Genomic DNA, 17183 nt, shown 5'->3' on the forward strand with positions numbered 1-17183 from the left:
ATACCAACGATTTGTCAAGTCCCAAGGTGACCTTCTGCGTTCTTATGCTACGCGCCGGTTTATGGATGAAATCCAATAGAATGACGCTCCCGCGGTTTACACGTTCCAGCCATGTATTCCAGCCCTAACCTTAGCCAGCACTTTAATGACGTTAGATAGTGTTTTCCAAAGTGATTTAAGTAAAACGAACATACATATGTAGGTTCATTCCAAACGGTTCTCATTTTTCCGATCTAGTAATATAGGGACGTGTTGGGTGCCGGGAAGCGTAATATACCGACGATTTGTCACCTAGCATAAAATGTTATGCTTTGGGAGTGAGAACGTGTTGGCATGCCACAGTGTTCCACAAACGATTCAAAGACACAGCAATGAGCTGCATTGTTGCTGCAGGGTTCTCAAAGTATGGCTTGTGGGTTGGGCCTGACAGAAACATCATATAGCAGCATATAGGAGCATTCCTAGACTTCTGTTAGCCAGCTGGTCTGGTTATGGTCGCTGAATAAATCTTAACCCTGACAAACAGCCAGTGTCAAAGAATTTATCAGCAAACTCACCTTAAAAACTAAACAGCACCATACAAGAGTCATTGAGCAAAATACACAAAAATAACAGCATAAGATAGAAACTGTACAAACAGGACAGATGTGAAGTGATCGTTGCTGCGTGGATAACAGTGGTAGGCTTCTGTGCTCACCCAGAGCTCCGTGCCTGAGATAATCATATCATATCCTCTACGTCTGAAGCCGGAGCTTTTCATTCACAGGGATCATTTGTACATTTACTGGCCTCATTATATATATGTATATGTTTAATATGAGCATTCACTACTCACACAGCATATATACATGACCCTTTCTGCTCAACTTTCTGCTTCACGTCTGTGCAGAGCCTGAATAATGCTGTGGGAAAAACGATGTAAGACTGTCACACAGCTGTGTACCAGTGTCTTAGACGTGCAACAAAAGCCCTCATTTTTGCACAAAAAGTAGGCGATTGATTGGCTGATTCTCTCAGCCTGCTTTGAATTGGTGTGTGTTCATTGTTGTCACTTTTTCCCCTGTTGTGCTAATTTGAATGAACAAAAGCAATTTTATTGCTCCTGTACTGAAGAGAAAAACAAACAAAGAAAAAAACAATTTAAAAACAGCTTCACTGGCACCCTGGTTACTGAAGGCAGTCATCTTTGATTTGGCCAAGACTTCGTGCTGGATGCCTGTCCTGAAGAACCCTCAGCATTTGGCCTCGCTTGGGTCTGCCACTAGGAATATACCGACGTATGCCTCCTTGTGACTGGGCCTTTCACATGACACCCTACTACTCTGACATCTTTTACTTCCTACATAGTAAACCTGATGAGGTTATCCATTTAGTTGATGCAATCAGTGAATTGTGGTAGATTCTAACACTTGATTTTCATCCACAATAATCTGGAAGAAAATTTAGCTACCTGAAGCAACAGCTGGCTGATGCTCCTGAAGTGGGAATGGTATTGTTAATATGCAAACTGCCGTGACCAGTAATCAGTGGCCATGACAATTTGCCTATTAAAACTGATGAAACTGAGCTCATGGCGCACTCTTGGTTATTGGTGTAAGTTTTGGTCATTATGCAAATGTGCTGTTGAAGAAACCTGCTGTCAGCTGAGATTGAAGAAGTCGTGTGGAGGAGTAATTAAAGATTCCTCTCACTGAAAACGCTGCGTCCAGATGAACAGAATGAACTTTCTGGGATGGTTGAAGCTAGGCTGAGAAGAAGGTGAGGGTCAGTGAGCAGTAGTGCGGCTTCCAGCTGAAAATAAGCACTGCAGATGTAATGTTTGCTTTGAGAGTGTTGACAGAGAACTATGTGGATCTAGAGAAAGCATACGATAGGGTGTCAAGAGAGGAGCTGTGGCACTCCAAGAGGAAGTCATAGAAGTACGTGAAGGTCTTGCAGGACATGAGGACAGTGAGATAATGGTGACAGAAGTGACTGATGAGTTCAAGGTGGAGGTGGAATTACATCAGGAATGATCTTTGCTGTTGGAGAGACTGACAGCTGAGGTGAGGCCAGTGTAGCCGTGAAGCTGCAGCGAGCAGAGCTGCGCTGATTACAAGGAGCTGAGAATCACACGCAAGATGTGGTGCAGTGGGAATGTATATTCTGAAGAAAATCCTTATGTCCCCGTTCAACCGAGCCAGTTATTAAGTAACCCGACATCACAACAACCAAAAACAAACACACACAAGTGTGTGCTGTGTAAATCTGAATGAGTAAGAAGCATCACCATCACACATTACCTGAGGCTCCAGATGGAGGGTTGTGACGGCCATGCTGGACTGTGGAGCAGTGAGACACCCCCCCACCCCCACACCTCACCACCACAGCACACAAACACACATCAATCCATGCAGAACCATCATACCTTAATTCAGCTTCCCCTGAGGATTCAGTTTCCAGTTGAGTCCTCTGCTAATAGATTGATTGAATTGTCAACACACAGTTTGTGCGCACACTGACTGACTGCACTGAGAAACTGCGCCAGGAGGCAGAAAGCAGTCCAAATCTGACCTCTGCCCTGTCAGACGGACTTTTCCCATCAATTTCTCTGTGCTATGTGTAGCCTAGATATTGTTCTTTCCTACTTGTAGCATATGGAAAGGCCCGAGGGGAAGTGAAGTAGACTAAGGGGGTCCTTCTGCCAAAATGGAACTAGGCCAAAGTTAAAGTGCTTCTTAGTAAATAAAACTTTCACTTTATCACAGCGCATGTTGGATGGATGAGATGGAAACAGAGGACACCATGTTGACCACAGAGAAAACTGCACACATGAAAGACAAAAGAAGAACACGGGACAACACCACATGTTTTAGAAACAGGTTTTACTCCACTGAAAGGTTAAAAATACTTCATTCGAAGCCTTTCCAGTGTTTCTCTAATTGCTCTTCTATCATCTGTGAAAGACTTTTTGTTGCAGGTGTTAAACTGATGTGAAAAGCATGTAATTGGCTATTAAGGCTGATTAGCGCAGGGTCTTCTTTAGCTTCGCTGACCTTAATTCCATTTCTTGCAGCTACAAAGAGTAGCACATGAAAAGCCGAGCACAGCGCTCTGCTGTGTAGCAAAGTACTGTGGATTGCATAACCTCGGGAGCCATCCACGATTTATATAGTCCAGATTAAGTTATGAATTTTATATTCTGAGAAAGCCGGACATCACACTTCCTGTCACAAGTCCCAATAGCTCCATCATGGGTAGAATTTGGGGGCACTAAATAGGTCTAAATTCCATACAGAGGCATTGTTAAGCCAAGTCCAGCCAAGTAACTGACAACCATATGGAAGCTAAGGTATTTACTCTATTGTTGGAAAAGAGGTAGAACAGCGATCACTCCCTAAACATGACACAGAGAAATCATGCATTGAAGAAACCTCACCCTGAGCCTGTAGGCCAGAGGTGTCCAACTCCAGGCCTCGAGGGCCGGTGTCCTGCAGGTTTTAGATCTCACCCTGGGTCATCACACTTGAATCAAATGATTAGTTCATTACCAGGCCTCTGGAGGTCATTTAGCCATTTGAATCAGCTGTGTTGGATCAAGGACACATCTAACCGGCACTCAAGACCTGGAGTTGCCCCCCCTGCTGTAGGCACATGTGGCTGAAACATTACACCAGGCACTTACAGTCCAAAGACATCAGTGTTAGGTTGTTTGGTGGATCGCAACTGGCTGTAGATGTGAATGCAAAGTAGATGAAGTCCTGTGTGGATTGAATAAATTTCTGTATGAATATTTGTGAACAAAGTAATGTGGCTGGGCCCAGAGAAGCACTATAGAAATGCAGATGTTCAGGTTATATTAACTAATGTAAGTTAATGTAACCTGAATGTCTGTGACCTCTTTGACCAACGATCACTCATTCCAGCCAAATACAAATCTTACACTCTGCATTCTCCCCCACACATAAGCACCACGAACACGTGGCCTCTGCTGAGCACAGGGACAGTGCTTGCTTCCCATCAGCTGAGTGACTTTGGTACAAGATGATGCAGTGCTATTGATATCGGTGGTGGGAGACCTCACCTTCACCACGCCCACGCATCGCGTGACTCCCTTCGTCTTTCTAGCACACACCGGCTCGTGCATACAGGGTCGCGCTCACTGCCATGCACAGAAGCCTTTTATAGAAGCCTTTAATACGCGCTCTCACACACAGACTGACACGGGTTACATAAGGATGGCCTACAAAAGCAGCGCAGCACGTGACCTGCGTGAGATGATGCTGAACTCTGCCGAGGGTTAGGCCTGCCATCTCTTGCTCCATCTCTCTCTTACACACATGCACGCACACGCTCGCATATAAATCTGCACCCCTCCCCCGACTCAAACTGACATCACTGCAGGCCTCAAGGCTGCTCTCATCAGGCGGTTACTAGGCAACCATTTCGTCCACAGGCACAACCAACGCACATTTAATCTGGGAGACCAGGAGAGAGAGAAGTACAAATATCCAGAGAAGAAAATCTGATGTTATCACCGCTTCTTTGGCTGATTCCAACATACCAGAGAAGACAGAAAACCGAGAGAGGGAGAGAGCTGTAGAGTGTGCACAAGAATGAGCGAGAGAGCAAAGGATGCAGTGACAGAGGGAGAGCATGTGTGAATCTAGGCCATGTTCTGTGCATTTCTGTTGCCATCTGTTTGACGGTCACAGAAACAGGAGCACCTTCACCCTCCTCGGGCTTCTTCAGATGACGAGGCGCTCTCTAGCTGCCTACAACCGTATATTCTGCTGCGGCGCTTGGCAGCCTTCTCCACCACACTAAGTAACGCAGGCAATGCAGGCAGATAATCAGAGACCCTGGTGTATACAACAGAGCGGGGTTTAAGCTGACACGAGAAACAAATGCATCGGTGCGACGATTGAAAAGCAGTTACAAATAACTCACTGACTTTGGCGAGAGCGCTGCAGTCACCTCTAACCGAGGAAACATCTGGCTCTTAGATCCAGTAAAGGAACTGATCTGAACACATTTAGGTTTTTATCTTGTAGGGAAGATAAAGCTCATCCTGTCTCATCCACAGATATCACCTCTAAATGCTGTTCTGTAAGTATCGGTGTTTTTGCTGATGAAGGCTTTAGTGGACCTCTGTGTAGCCACTGATGTGATTTTATAGGAATAAACGAGGTTTGCTTTTACATTTTAGAGACATTTTAAGGAATGCAAGATTCATTTGGGACATTCAGCCCCTTACATGCTGTTTCATCATTCTGCATTGAGTGGCTTTTCACCTGTGCAAGTGGTTTTTAACACAGGACATTTCTACATTTGTAGACCAATACTTTTAGTACGAAAGTACGAAAAAAAAAACGTGTCTTACCTTTTCTTAACTTTGATCTCTAGTACCTTACTGTTTCTATTGTTCAAATGACAACTGTACTTAGTTCCTCTGTTTGTCACTAACAAGCTCCATGTAGACCAACCCTTTCTGCAACTAAACACTCGACATTTTAAACAGCATACCATTTTCTATACCATGTCACATGGCAGAAATACATACGATCACATAAGTGAAAACAGGCCTTTGATGGAATGTCGGATGATGAGGGAACCTACCTGTGAGAGTGGGAGACACAGAAGGGCATGAAGAAAGGAGAGGTGAAGGAACAACGGGAGACTGGAAAAAAATGGAGATGAAGCTGGAAAGGCGTGAGCTGGAATGAATACAGAAGTTAAAGGTCAACAAACACGACTTTAAGCTGCAGAGGATGACGATGAGGATAACGCGACAGCGTGTGGAATGAAGCATGAAGGGAGGAACACAGAGCTGGACCTACTGGACCTGCTGCTGGGCATCCTGCTGCAATTACCCCAAATGGACACCGCTGCGTGGAGCTAATAGTGTTTATTAAATCAGAAAGCACAAGTGCCCAGAGGAACAAAAACCTTCGTGGCACTCTCTACAAGTCTCTGATGAGTGATGGGATTGTTCATACAAAATGCATGCAAGCAGTGAATTATTTATCGTGCTTTTTATTCCCTCTCACAGGAGTGAGATGTGGGTTAAAAAAATGAAAAATGAAAAAACATGAGGTTGGCTGGTTCAGGCGCAGTTTCCATCAAAACGTTGTTCCAGCTTGTGTCGAGCACAACGCGTCACTCTTGCTTTGCTAACTGATCATTCTTTAACCATCAACAGGTACAGCTGTGGTCAAATGTTTAGGCAGCGGCACCACTCACAAAACTAATTTTTTATTTATTTGCCAACTAATGCCTTTGTGGCTGTTCAACAAACGAGCTACGTGCACGGTGCTCTGTGTTTCTCACATGGACATTTACTGTAAAATGTGCCAGCAAACAGAAGAAATGTGACACAGGAGGATTAAGCTAAATAGTGAAATAAATTAGGTAGTAGAGGCGTCATCTACTAATGGGAAGGTTGGTGGTTCAATCCCTTGGCTGCTCCAGTCTAAATGCTCAATATCTTTGGGCACGATACTAAGCCTACGTTGCTCTCGGATGCATCCATCAGTGTGAATGTCAGCTCAAAAGCACTTAACCATAGAAATAACTGCTTGTGTGAAAAAGGCGAGTAGAAAAGCACTAAATAAGAACCAGTCTCTTTACATTCCCAGTGAGGAATCCCACAGTAACTCTTCCATTAAATCTTCAGAAAATTCCCACTGCTACCACAATAAAGTGAAATCTCACGGTGACCAAATATTATCACAAGAAATGTTCAACATGGCTGACTGACGTCAGCAGGTGCTTTATTCTGGAATGTGATGCATCCATACATCATGCACGGATGAACAGAGTGTAAACCAGAACAGGCATACTACCATTTCAAACAACACATGTAGCAAAACCCTGCAGCCACACACAGTTCACAGAACAAGCTGATGTTCCTCCCAATCCCATAATCCTTTTGGGTTCTTCTGACAAACACAACAGCTATAATCAACAATGAAAACACAGGTAACAGCTGGATGTCTGTGTCACCGGACTACACAAAACCAAACTTGTCACAACAAAAACAGAAAAATGAGTTCAAATTTTCACTAATCACTAGTGCTGCCAGCGTTAAAATGACGTTAGCGCCATAACCGCATTAACGCAGCAAATGTCCGTTAGCGAGTTAGCGCAGATCGCCCCGTGCGTGGGGCTGGACAGCACATGTTAACGAGCTAACTGTGCTATCGTGTTGACGCCGTGCAGCCCCACGCACGGGGCAATCCGCGCTAACTCGCTGACGGAGATTTGTCGCATTAATGCAGTTATTGCGTTAAGATCATTTTAACGAGACTAACGCTGACAGCACTACTTTTCACATATTCTTTTCACCACTTACTCTCTACTCACTGTCAAACTCAACACTGACATCATCATTCTACTCCAATTATACTCCTGCTCGCCTTCTACAAGCCAATCAGGGTTTATTCTGTGTGCCCTGTGTGTACTGTGGTCATCATCCAATCCTCCATCTTCATCATGAGCAACGTCTAGACTCTGGGGGGGGGGGGGGCATCCTAATAGCTTACTTATCAAATTCTGTATCTTAATAAAGCAACTTCATGTTCTTCCAAATTGTCTTGGACTACTTCGGACTATTTTCAGATTTAGCCTAAGCATTCATGGATGCCTGGTTATAATCAGTGGTGATCAATCATTAGTGGATCAGCTTATAAGCCAATATGCATGAAATTTTACAGCTTTCTAGAAGCTATATTAGACAGAAAATGAGTTTGCTCAGACTCTACAGTGAATAAAGTTCTTACGTAACTAAGCACTAACATGAAAAAGGTGCAAAATAAACAAATGACACATGAACAAAATCTAAACAACAGAAGAAAGGAAAAACTAAAGTAAGGAATGACTTCACATACCTTGTTCCGAAGCCCCCTCTGGTGCCTGTTGGGGAGTCAAGGCTTTCTCCTGGCTTGGTTGGCCTGTCGCGATTCATATGCTGTAGAATGGTGCTCAGCTCAGTGATAACTGTGTTCTTGGAGTCTGGTGTGGATGGGGGGCTGCGGAGCTCAGGGGGCTGATCACCCCACAGCTTGGAGGTCCTTTGAGTAGGAGTCCTAGGAGGTTCAGAGGACGAGGGAGGAGGGAGAGGGGCCTGAGGCGGTGACCCATAAGACTCTGGTGGCTCTTCAATGAGAGCATCATGATAAAGTGACGTTCTATTAATGACAGACTTGCTCTTGGGCTTTGGTGGCACAGGGGGCCGATCCACCAGGAAGGCGTGACCGTCTGCAGTGGCATAGAGGCTCTCCAAAGCACTGTCACAGAAGCCTCCTTCTGATGACAGGGTGGAGATGCTAGACACTGTGCTGGTGGTCTCCATGTGCTGAGGATCCCCACTACTGCGGCTGTCCACCTCTTCAATGCCTGAGTCACCTACCCCTGATTCTGGGTCAGGTGGAGGGGCATACGAGGGGGGCATATTGTTTGCCAACCTTCTGTGTTGATCAGTGACAGGTGGTGGGGCATGAGGGTGGTATGGGGGTAGAGAAGGCCCCCCATTCCGTCTCTGTTGCTGAATCATCTCTGCAATGGCACTAGCCTGGTCATCAGGAATGTCAATACTGTTTGCAAACTCCAGAGGTGGGGGGAGGGGTTCTGAGAACTCAAATTCTTCATCAATGTCAACTGAGGCCAGAGGGGGAGGAGGGATGCGAAAGGGCAGTTTTACAGGTTCGTCCATGGATTCGCTTAAAGGAATGCTCCTCCTCCTTAATGTGGGTGGCTGTGGAGTGGACAGTGTTGAAGAACTAAGAGGATCAGGCTGGTTTGGATCTTTCAGCTCAGACGGTCGGTTGCTGTCCTGCCCCTCGGCCTCTTGGTTGTTCGCCTTGTTGCTTACGTCTGTGCTGGTGTGAACCATCAGTAATCCAGCTGACTTGGGCTGTGATGTGTCTGCCACATCTGCTGGTGCGCTTTTCCTCTCTTCAAGTGCCTGATGCTGCCGCTCTTCCCGTGCTCCATCAGACTCGTACTTCTGCTCTGTCATTTGTCTTTGAAGGCCACCTCGGCCAGGCCGTCCCATTGTTGCCGTGGAGATTGCAGCAAAACTCGTCTCGATTCCAGAGCGGAGTTTGGTGTCAATAAATAGAGGCTGGTTGAGGTCAGGTTTGTGACTTTGCTGAACTGGCAGGGACTGGGCTTCATGCTTGGGGGTTTGTTGAACCTGAGGATTATTTTGAGACTGATTCTGAGGATGGTTTTGTTGCTCTTTCATGGCCCGGTCACGAGCTGCAAGGGCCAGAGCTAGTGGAGAATTAGGGTCCAACGGCTTGCCAGTGACAGGATGGAGGTAGGTTCCATTGGCCCTGTAGTGGCTCTTAGGAGGAGTGGCTGGGAGGCTAACAGGACTGTCCAGGTTGGGACACTGCCCTGTTCTAGTGTTTAGTGGCTCCCGAACAACTGTGGGCTCAGGAGTGTTGAAATCTGTCATATTTCCACTACCGCCACCAACAGGGCGACCGAGCTGCTTTGCCAAAGGAGGGGCTAATATCCTTTGAAGACGCTCGTCGCTGCTGAACATGCCTTCATCGATGGACTTGGACTGGCGAAGGCGAGGGGTTGGCGTGGGACCACTCAAGTCATCATCCCCGATGTCTATTGACTGGAAGGCAATCGAGTTCTTTTTTGCCTCGAGCCTCTTTTCGCGGTCCCGTACTGCTCCAGCAATAGCTGCTGCAAAGGGGTTGCTTAGTGAAAGGGGGTCTTCAGGGCGTAAACCTCCACTTCCACCGACAGCAGGTGTGAGAGGCGGGTGTTCAGGGGTTGTAGGCTCAATTTCCATGCTGCTACCCTGGCTGCTCTTGCCACTGCTGCTAGTGGATGGCTCCTTTACAATGATGGTGGGAATAGGGATAGAGGAGCATGTTCTTTCTACAGGCGTAGTAGGCATGGAAACTGGGCCTGATGGACTTGTTGGCATGTGACACGTCTTCTCTGGGCTGTCTTCCACGTTAGACTGCTTTACTAACATACCCTTCCTTCGGGCTGGTTTTGCTGGCACATACAGCGTCTTATTGCCCACCTCTGAATACGGGTTCTCAGGCACTGGCGTACGCCCCCGAGTTCGTGTGCTCTCAAAGTGCTCAGAGCTCTGACGGAAATAGCCACGCCTCAACGTACCGACGTCGGTGGTCCGGCTTATGGTCGTCACTGCATTGGGCGAGTTTTGGGAAAAGCTTGGTCGTGTTGTGCCATAGCTCTTGGGTGTAGGTCCAGCAGCTGAGTTGTAGGCAGGTGGTGAAGGGGGTGAAATGGCTGGGGGAGGAGGGATGTCCTCTGAGGTGTCAGGCATAGAGAGACTGCGTGAGAACTTGAGTAGGGGAGGTGTGAGGAATCCCTGTTTCTCATCCTCCGATGTACCTTGAAGAAATGGAGCAGAAGGAATAATTATCTCAGGACCTAGGGGAAACATCCCTTTGTTTCACTTCCTGCTTGGCCCCCTAGTTCCAAAAGAAATGCCTTCTTTAGCTCTCTCTGGATTTATTTATATATGCAGGAAAGGTTCCTGAAATTTGTGAGAGGCCAGATAGATGTGAAATGTAACTGCTGTTTCGACAGTAAGTAGGAATATTCTCACCAATTGAAATGTTCAATCTGGAAATCAGGACAGAAGTTATGTAGCTGTTATTACAGAAATAAGGGCAAATGGCCTGCTACTTATCCAGGCCTTTTCCACGCTGAACACTCAAAGCACGTTTTCAGTACAAGACTCATTCACCAAGCACACAAGCACCTTTTTCTATACCTTAGCCCGCTGTCTAACAGTCGCAAAACACTCACACTCTGATGAACGCATTGGGTGCAAACCAGCATTCAATAGCTTGCATGAGTACACGCAGACTGGAGGACCCAGGAAGTGAACCACTGACCTTCCAATTAGTAGAAGACCTGCCCTACCTGCTGAGCCTCAGCCACCCAGAGGAGCTGATGGCTCAAATTAGCTCAAAAATTCACATCAATCTCCTGTTTTTGCTAACATATAATACCAGAAATAAAGGTCTATGTGGGTAAAATCTATGTCTAGTCCAGTATCCAGTTTTAACTTTTACATTAAGATATAAAATTTGCACCAGAGTTTTAAGAGTCTACTCTGTAGGTACAAACCACAAAGCACCCACCGAGTAGTACCATTGAGTACCCTTGAGGATGCAGCCTCGTGACAAGTCTCTATACCGTTAACCCTTTCACGCATAGTGGTCACTAGGGTTGGGCGATTGGACGAATATATCGACTTTTTTTAGTGCTGTCAGCGTTAACGCGCCGTCATCACGACTAACGCGATTAATAATTAACCCATCTGGAGCGCAGACGGAGTCAAAATCCCTGAAATGTCTCTGCCAACGCATTTGGGGCAGTTTGTCCAGAGCTTGTTCATTCTGCGCTCCAGATGGGTCGAGCGCATTAAAAAGGTTAATCGCCTTAATCGCGATGAATGCTTTAACGCTGCGTTAATGCTGACAGCCCTAATTTTTATAATTTATAAAATTGTAAAAAAATAAAAACAATTTTTTTAATTATAATAAAAAATAATAATTTTTAAATTAGTTTGTCCATGTTTTCTTGTAATTGTTACAGTATTGATGGTATACTTGCACATAAACCACTACATTGGACACTGATGTGCTGCTCCATGCACATCAGTGTCCAATGTAGTGGAAAAGTACATGTTTAAAAAAATGAAGTTCAAATAAAAAATCCTGTTTGAGGTTGTCATAATTCATGCATGAAAGGGTTAAAGGGACAATAAGGTCCTTAATTTTCAGAGAGTGTAGAGAAGAGTATGGCTATGCAGTTTGTAGATAGAGCCCTGAATGGATTACTGTGCAAAAAGAAGATAAAGAAGATAATTTCGTGGTAATTCTGATGGCACTGCAAGTCAAAAAACCTGAAACCAACATTAGCATGTATGACATCCCTCTAGTTCGGGAGTGAGAATGAGGTTTGAGCACATGCTTAATGACCTCCAATATTATCGCCTGAAAGCACACTTTGCTGACTGGCTCACTCTAATTTATCTATAATTAGCTTTAATATTGCTAGACCACAAAGAGCAAGTCTTCAGAGCATTAATAAAATATTATGACAAGCTAAAAGCACAGGTTACTGGACACTCACACACACACCTACACATATTTTTTACTGTATATACATCATACCTATGGACTTTTGCTTTTTCATAGTGCCCTTCTCAGGTATCCCCAGGAAGGCTCCTGGCACAGTGGGTGGCACCACAGCTACTCCTTGGCGGTCATGATACAAGGACTGAAAAGTCAATTGTAAATTATTAATATAACTAGGAATATATAATTGTTTCATTAGATCTCTAAATAACAATAACAGCATTTGCTTACAGGAATTCACACATTAGGATACATAACATATCGGCCAGGTCCAGGCATCACCTGCCACTGGCTGTGTTGACTGCTACTTGCAAATAGGAGGACAATTTTTCTGTTTTGACACTAGCTACTGATTTCAGGTGTTTTAAATAAAGCAAACTTTCAGAAACGGGAAGATGTTATCTTTCAAATGAATTCTCTTACATGCACTTTAAGATCAGCTCTACTTTTATAATATTTTCTTACACGTAAACTTAACCCTAACCTTAAATCGGCTGCTAAACATCAGCATTAGCCCTGAAGCTTTCCACTACAGGAGCTCTAAAAGGACAAACAGTTTTCCATCATGGCATCCAGTCTGGGGAAGCAACACAGGGTACAGCCACACAACCTGATACTGAACAATCTAATTTACAGTAACAGCGATCTGAAACAATGATCACCATAAAGTGAGTTCGCTTATGCTTACATTCATATCAGTTGGCGTAACCAAGCAGCGACTGGATGGGCGTGGTTTAATTGTGGCTATCTTCATGTCAACAGGTGATGTCTTCTGGGCATGGGTCATCTCTTCTACTTTGTCTGCAAAGCAAACCAAGTCATAATATGTCAGCACCGAAAAACGTGACAAGGGGCAGGAGTGAACTTGCAAAGCCTTAGTTTCAGATCTGATGGGTCAAATGCAAGCTACTCATTCAGTCATTTACAGTGACCCTTCCTTGTGTTTCCACACCGAATTGTGAATGAAACTGAAACCAAAAACAGTTGAAACTTTTTTTTTTGTGGGTGTGGGGGTATGAGGGAGGAGGAGCAAGGGGAAGGGGAGAGAGGGCAACTTTGATGAAATGCGCCTGGCATGTCCAGCCTTGGAAGCCGTGCAAGCTCTTTCCAAACAGCCGACTCAGCAGCATCATCCAGCTCTCAGGGTCGTTCCCTCGTTAAATGTAAAATGAGCAATGGATGTGAAAGCCTGCCAAGCTTGCCATTACCTTTCTCTGTGTTTTTATTGTTTTTTTATCTTATTTTTTTACTCTGCCTGCAACACGAGAAAGCTATCAATGGCAAATTTGGCAAACCTGAACTTCCCTCTGGTGTGTGATGATGCCATCAAATAGAGTCCAGCTAAAGGGTTTTGCTCAGAGAAGCTACATGCTAGCCCTGATCTCTCCTCTTACTGTGTCACCTGCCTACAACTGTCTAGGATGTACAAAGCTTCCATGCATCAGGGGAGTGATTACTTAGAGTGACTTGGAAAACAATCCTCTTCTTCTGCGCATCTATACACAGAGGAGAGGAAAGGGGAGGAAAGGAGCATCAATGACCTTAACTACGGTTAGAGGTAAAAACCACACAAACACACAGAAATAGCAGAAAGACGCACATTCCTTTTCACTCTCTCTCTGATCTGTCTCCCAGTTGGATCGCAGCTACAACCTATCAAACAACATGCAACACGGTTGCCCTGGAAACCTATGTGTGAGTGAAACATTTCCTAGAATAAACCTCCTCCTCCTCACACAACACACACACTAACACACACAAGTAGCTTACAGAAAAATGCACACATGAAGAAGAGAAACATGAAACTTTAAAGGTCAGGTATAGTGAAAAAACACTGACTCACACTCATTTGTAATTCCTCATTAAGGCTCTGCCACTATGTATATTTTTGTGTTTAAAGCGTAAAAAGATTCTAGAAAGTAAACAGTGTATGCTTACTGCTGATAGTGTTGCAAATTAGGTTTGTGGGTCTGCCTGCAAAGAAGCACTGTGAGGTGACATGCCCCTTTAATCAAAAGCAAACCCTGGGAATGCTCAGCAAGAAGAATCTATAGCCTGTGATTACTACGACATTTAACCATGCACTAACAACATTTAGAAGACAGAAACAGCTGCAATCAAAACACTTTGTAAATCATGCAAATGCACTATGGGCGTAGCTCCATTTGGTTTAATTCGGTCGAAATGGAGCGAGTCAGAAAAGGAATCACTAAATACAACAGTGTTAGTTAATCACAGTGGGGTGGACTGTGTGGGAAATACGGGACAGAAATCAATCACTGGAGATACTAGATCAGACTGAAAGCATGCCCGCTGTAACTTACCACCTTTCTTTTTCCTTAGAGTGGCTTAAAGGATGACAAAAAAAGAGTCTTCAGAGCATATACACAGACTCAACGCTTTTCCCCGGAGACATGAAAAGCTGCCCTCGTCCCAAAGCCCTGTGATGAGGGCGGCTCATGAAAGATGTGAGAACTTCTTATTTTGGTCGTTTGATTAACAATAATAAGCACAATTCAAGGATCCTGTTCAGTACTATTAACTAAATGCTACTCAGTCTCTAATATCTTCTGAATGTCTTTTCTGGCAGCGGTCCCCAGCCCCCGGGCCTCGGACTGGTACCGTGAGTCCGTTTGGTGCCGGGCTGCGAGAGCTGAGGCTCGGGTGTGAAATTGATGGTTTTCAGGGTTTGCTCGTATCCTTTTATTTTGTCGTATTTATCCGCGACACCTTAAAGATATTATCTGACATTTAAACCGGTCTGTGGCGCAAAAAGGTTGGGGACCGCTGTATCAGGTCACAGTTCCTTTTCCAAATGTCTGACCCAGTTCTGTGCTCCAAATTTAAGCTAATTCCCACAAAAGACATAGTGATATAGTCACATGGCCAACTGACATTGTTCCTCCTAACTTCATGAAAGAGGTTTTGCCTGTCATCTCCCCCAGCTTCTCTCTGTCATAAATAATTCTCCTTCATCAGGCTGCATTCCAGATTACTTTAAAGCAGCCAGTGTGTTCTCGCCGCTTAAAAAACAAACCCTAATCAGCTCCTAAATCTTAATCTAGAATTTGGCTGAGGTTTTTAAGGTAAACATGGGAGGGATAGCATAGGGATAGCATGCTTTTTCAGGATGTGGGCCCAAGCTCGTTTAAAACAGTCTGAGATAAAGAAGAAAACTGTCCTATCATCTGGCCAAGAGAAACTGAAATTATTATTAGGAAATTATGGAAACAACTTCCTGGATATGATGACATGATGGTGTGATCATATTCAGTTTAAATGCAGTCAACTATATATCTGTATATATAGTTTTTTTTATTTGCATGTGGTAGCCAATCAGAAGAGTGTTTGGTGAGTGGGAGGTGGGAGCGAAAAAACGACTTCATTAAGAATAAATAAACTGATGCAACCCAGCATCACAGCAAAACGTGTATTCCACAGTGTCCATTTCACACTGTGCCTCTCCAAAATGTGAAATGGACACTCATGCATGCACACATGCAAATGCATTATACATTTGAAGTCAAGAAGTCAGCAGTGAGTAAAAAATGTATGAAGTAGATTCTAAGGTTCGTAATTGGCTGAAACGATGAAGCTAGGCAGCTAATGTGTATTTACATTAGTGCTGTCAGCGTTAATCTAATTAAAAAGACGTTAACGCCATAACTGCATTAACGTGGCAAATGTCTGTTAACGAGTTACCGTAGATCGCCCTGTGCGTGGGGCTGCATGGCGTCAGCGCGGTCCAGCGCCACGCGAGGGGCGATCCGCGGTAACTTGCTAACGGAGATTTGCTGCGTTAATGCAGTTATGCCGTTAACATCTTTTTAACTAGATTAACGCTGACAGCACAAATTTATATGTAAATGTGTTAGTTATGCCTGTTTAAACACAAATAAAATATCCCCCCCGTGCTGTTACTGCAGCTTAGAGCAACTTCTGCACGGACACAGTGGACATGTGTGTCTACTGCACATTTTGCCATGATATCTGTCTGATGAGCTGCACATAGACCAAGTGTAACTGCTTTAGTCCAAAGATTTAAAAAAAGGTTAAAAGTTCTAACAGGTGTCCTTTAACATGTGTCTGCCTAACAAGTCAAAGTAAGTTTGGGTTTGCCAGCAGATCAGTTTGAATCGAGCAGCTAGCAGCAACCACAGCAAGCTTTAAAAAACCACATGCAACAAACTGCATGTATCCACGTCCTCTGCAAGCAAACCAAGTTCAGCGTGACATCAGTCACAAGTTATTACTTACTAAATTCTGTTTAAAAACCTTTGGCTACAGTGGAAAGAGATCCACCTGCTGCTGTTTGTTGTTTGTCTACCAAAGGATCAGCTCAACAATGATTTGTGTCATCACGGTAACGACAGGTGTCATCACCTCAGACTATAATAAGAAGGGTTACAACTTTAACATCAGGTAAAAATCAAACATCCAAAAACCTTTCTTCACCTGGGAAAGGTAGGACATTTATGCGTGTGGGTACTCATAAATTGATTGTTTGTCCTCTTCTAATGCTCCTTTCACATTTCATGGCTGCCCTCCTTTCAGGCCTGTGTCTCCTTTGAACGCATCATCTCAGAAACTCTAACTCTGCTGTTTGTCATGAGGCGTCAGGACAACACAAAACACCTCTAAAATGTACATCGTACTAGTGCTGGGCGATATGGAAAAAATATTTATCACGATATGAATTATTTTATGTCACGATAACAATATATATCACGATATACCACCTGACCTGTGGTCACCTGGAAAGTACGCAGTCTGTAAACGAGCGCAGAGGTCTTTGTTAATGACATGGATGGTTACGCTCATGTAGGGCTGCGTATCTCTGCTCGTCCATATGTCAGTCGTCAAGGCATAATGCACGATACTGCAAACATCCTTCTCTACTTTGGCCCGGCATGCGTCATATAAGCGAGGCAACTCGACTTTACTGAAGTGCTTAGGACCGGGCATAACATACCTCGGATCAAGGACTTTGACGAGGTCACGAAAGCTGTCCTTCTCAGCTACATAAACAGGGGCCATGCCTTTAGAAATGTA

General features: G+C 44.5%; 1 protein-coding gene across 8 annotated transcripts in view; it reads right to left on the reverse strand.

Moving 5' to 3' along the window:
• The window catches only part of shank2b (SH3 and multiple ankyrin repeat domains 2b), a 125512-nt gene that overhangs the window by 12751 nt on the left and 95578 nt on the right, over positions 1-17183 (reverse strand). For 5 of the 8 annotated variants that reach the window (XR_001290549.1, XR_001290550.1, XM_013914490.1 and 2 more), the window contains 4 exons: positions 14456-14479; positions 12820-12932; positions 12168-12273; positions 7869-10371 (listed from right to left, as the gene is read on the reverse strand). Coding sequence is in view for 6 of the 8 variants with exons in the window: in XM_013914490.1 (XP_013769944.1) it covers positions 7869-10371; positions 12168-12273; positions 12820-12932; positions 14456-14479 (2746 nt within the window). In the remaining 2 variants the exon portion in view is untranslated. Of the gene's footprint in view, positions 1-7868; positions 10372-12167; positions 12274-12819; positions 12933-13588; positions 13888-14455; positions 14480-17183 lie in introns of those variants that run through there. The other 3 variants (XM_013914492.1, XM_013914491.1, XM_013914494.1) reach the window with 2 other exon arrangements.

Source organism: Pundamilia nyererei, unplaced genomic scaffold (assembly GCF_000239375.1).
Source record: "Pundamilia nyererei isolate P.nyererei 1_Seehausen unplaced genomic scaffold, PunNye1.0 scaffold00200, whole genome shotgun sequence".
Classification (NCBI taxonomy): Eukaryota; Metazoa; Chordata; class Actinopteri; order Cichliformes; family Cichlidae; genus Pundamilia; species Pundamilia nyererei.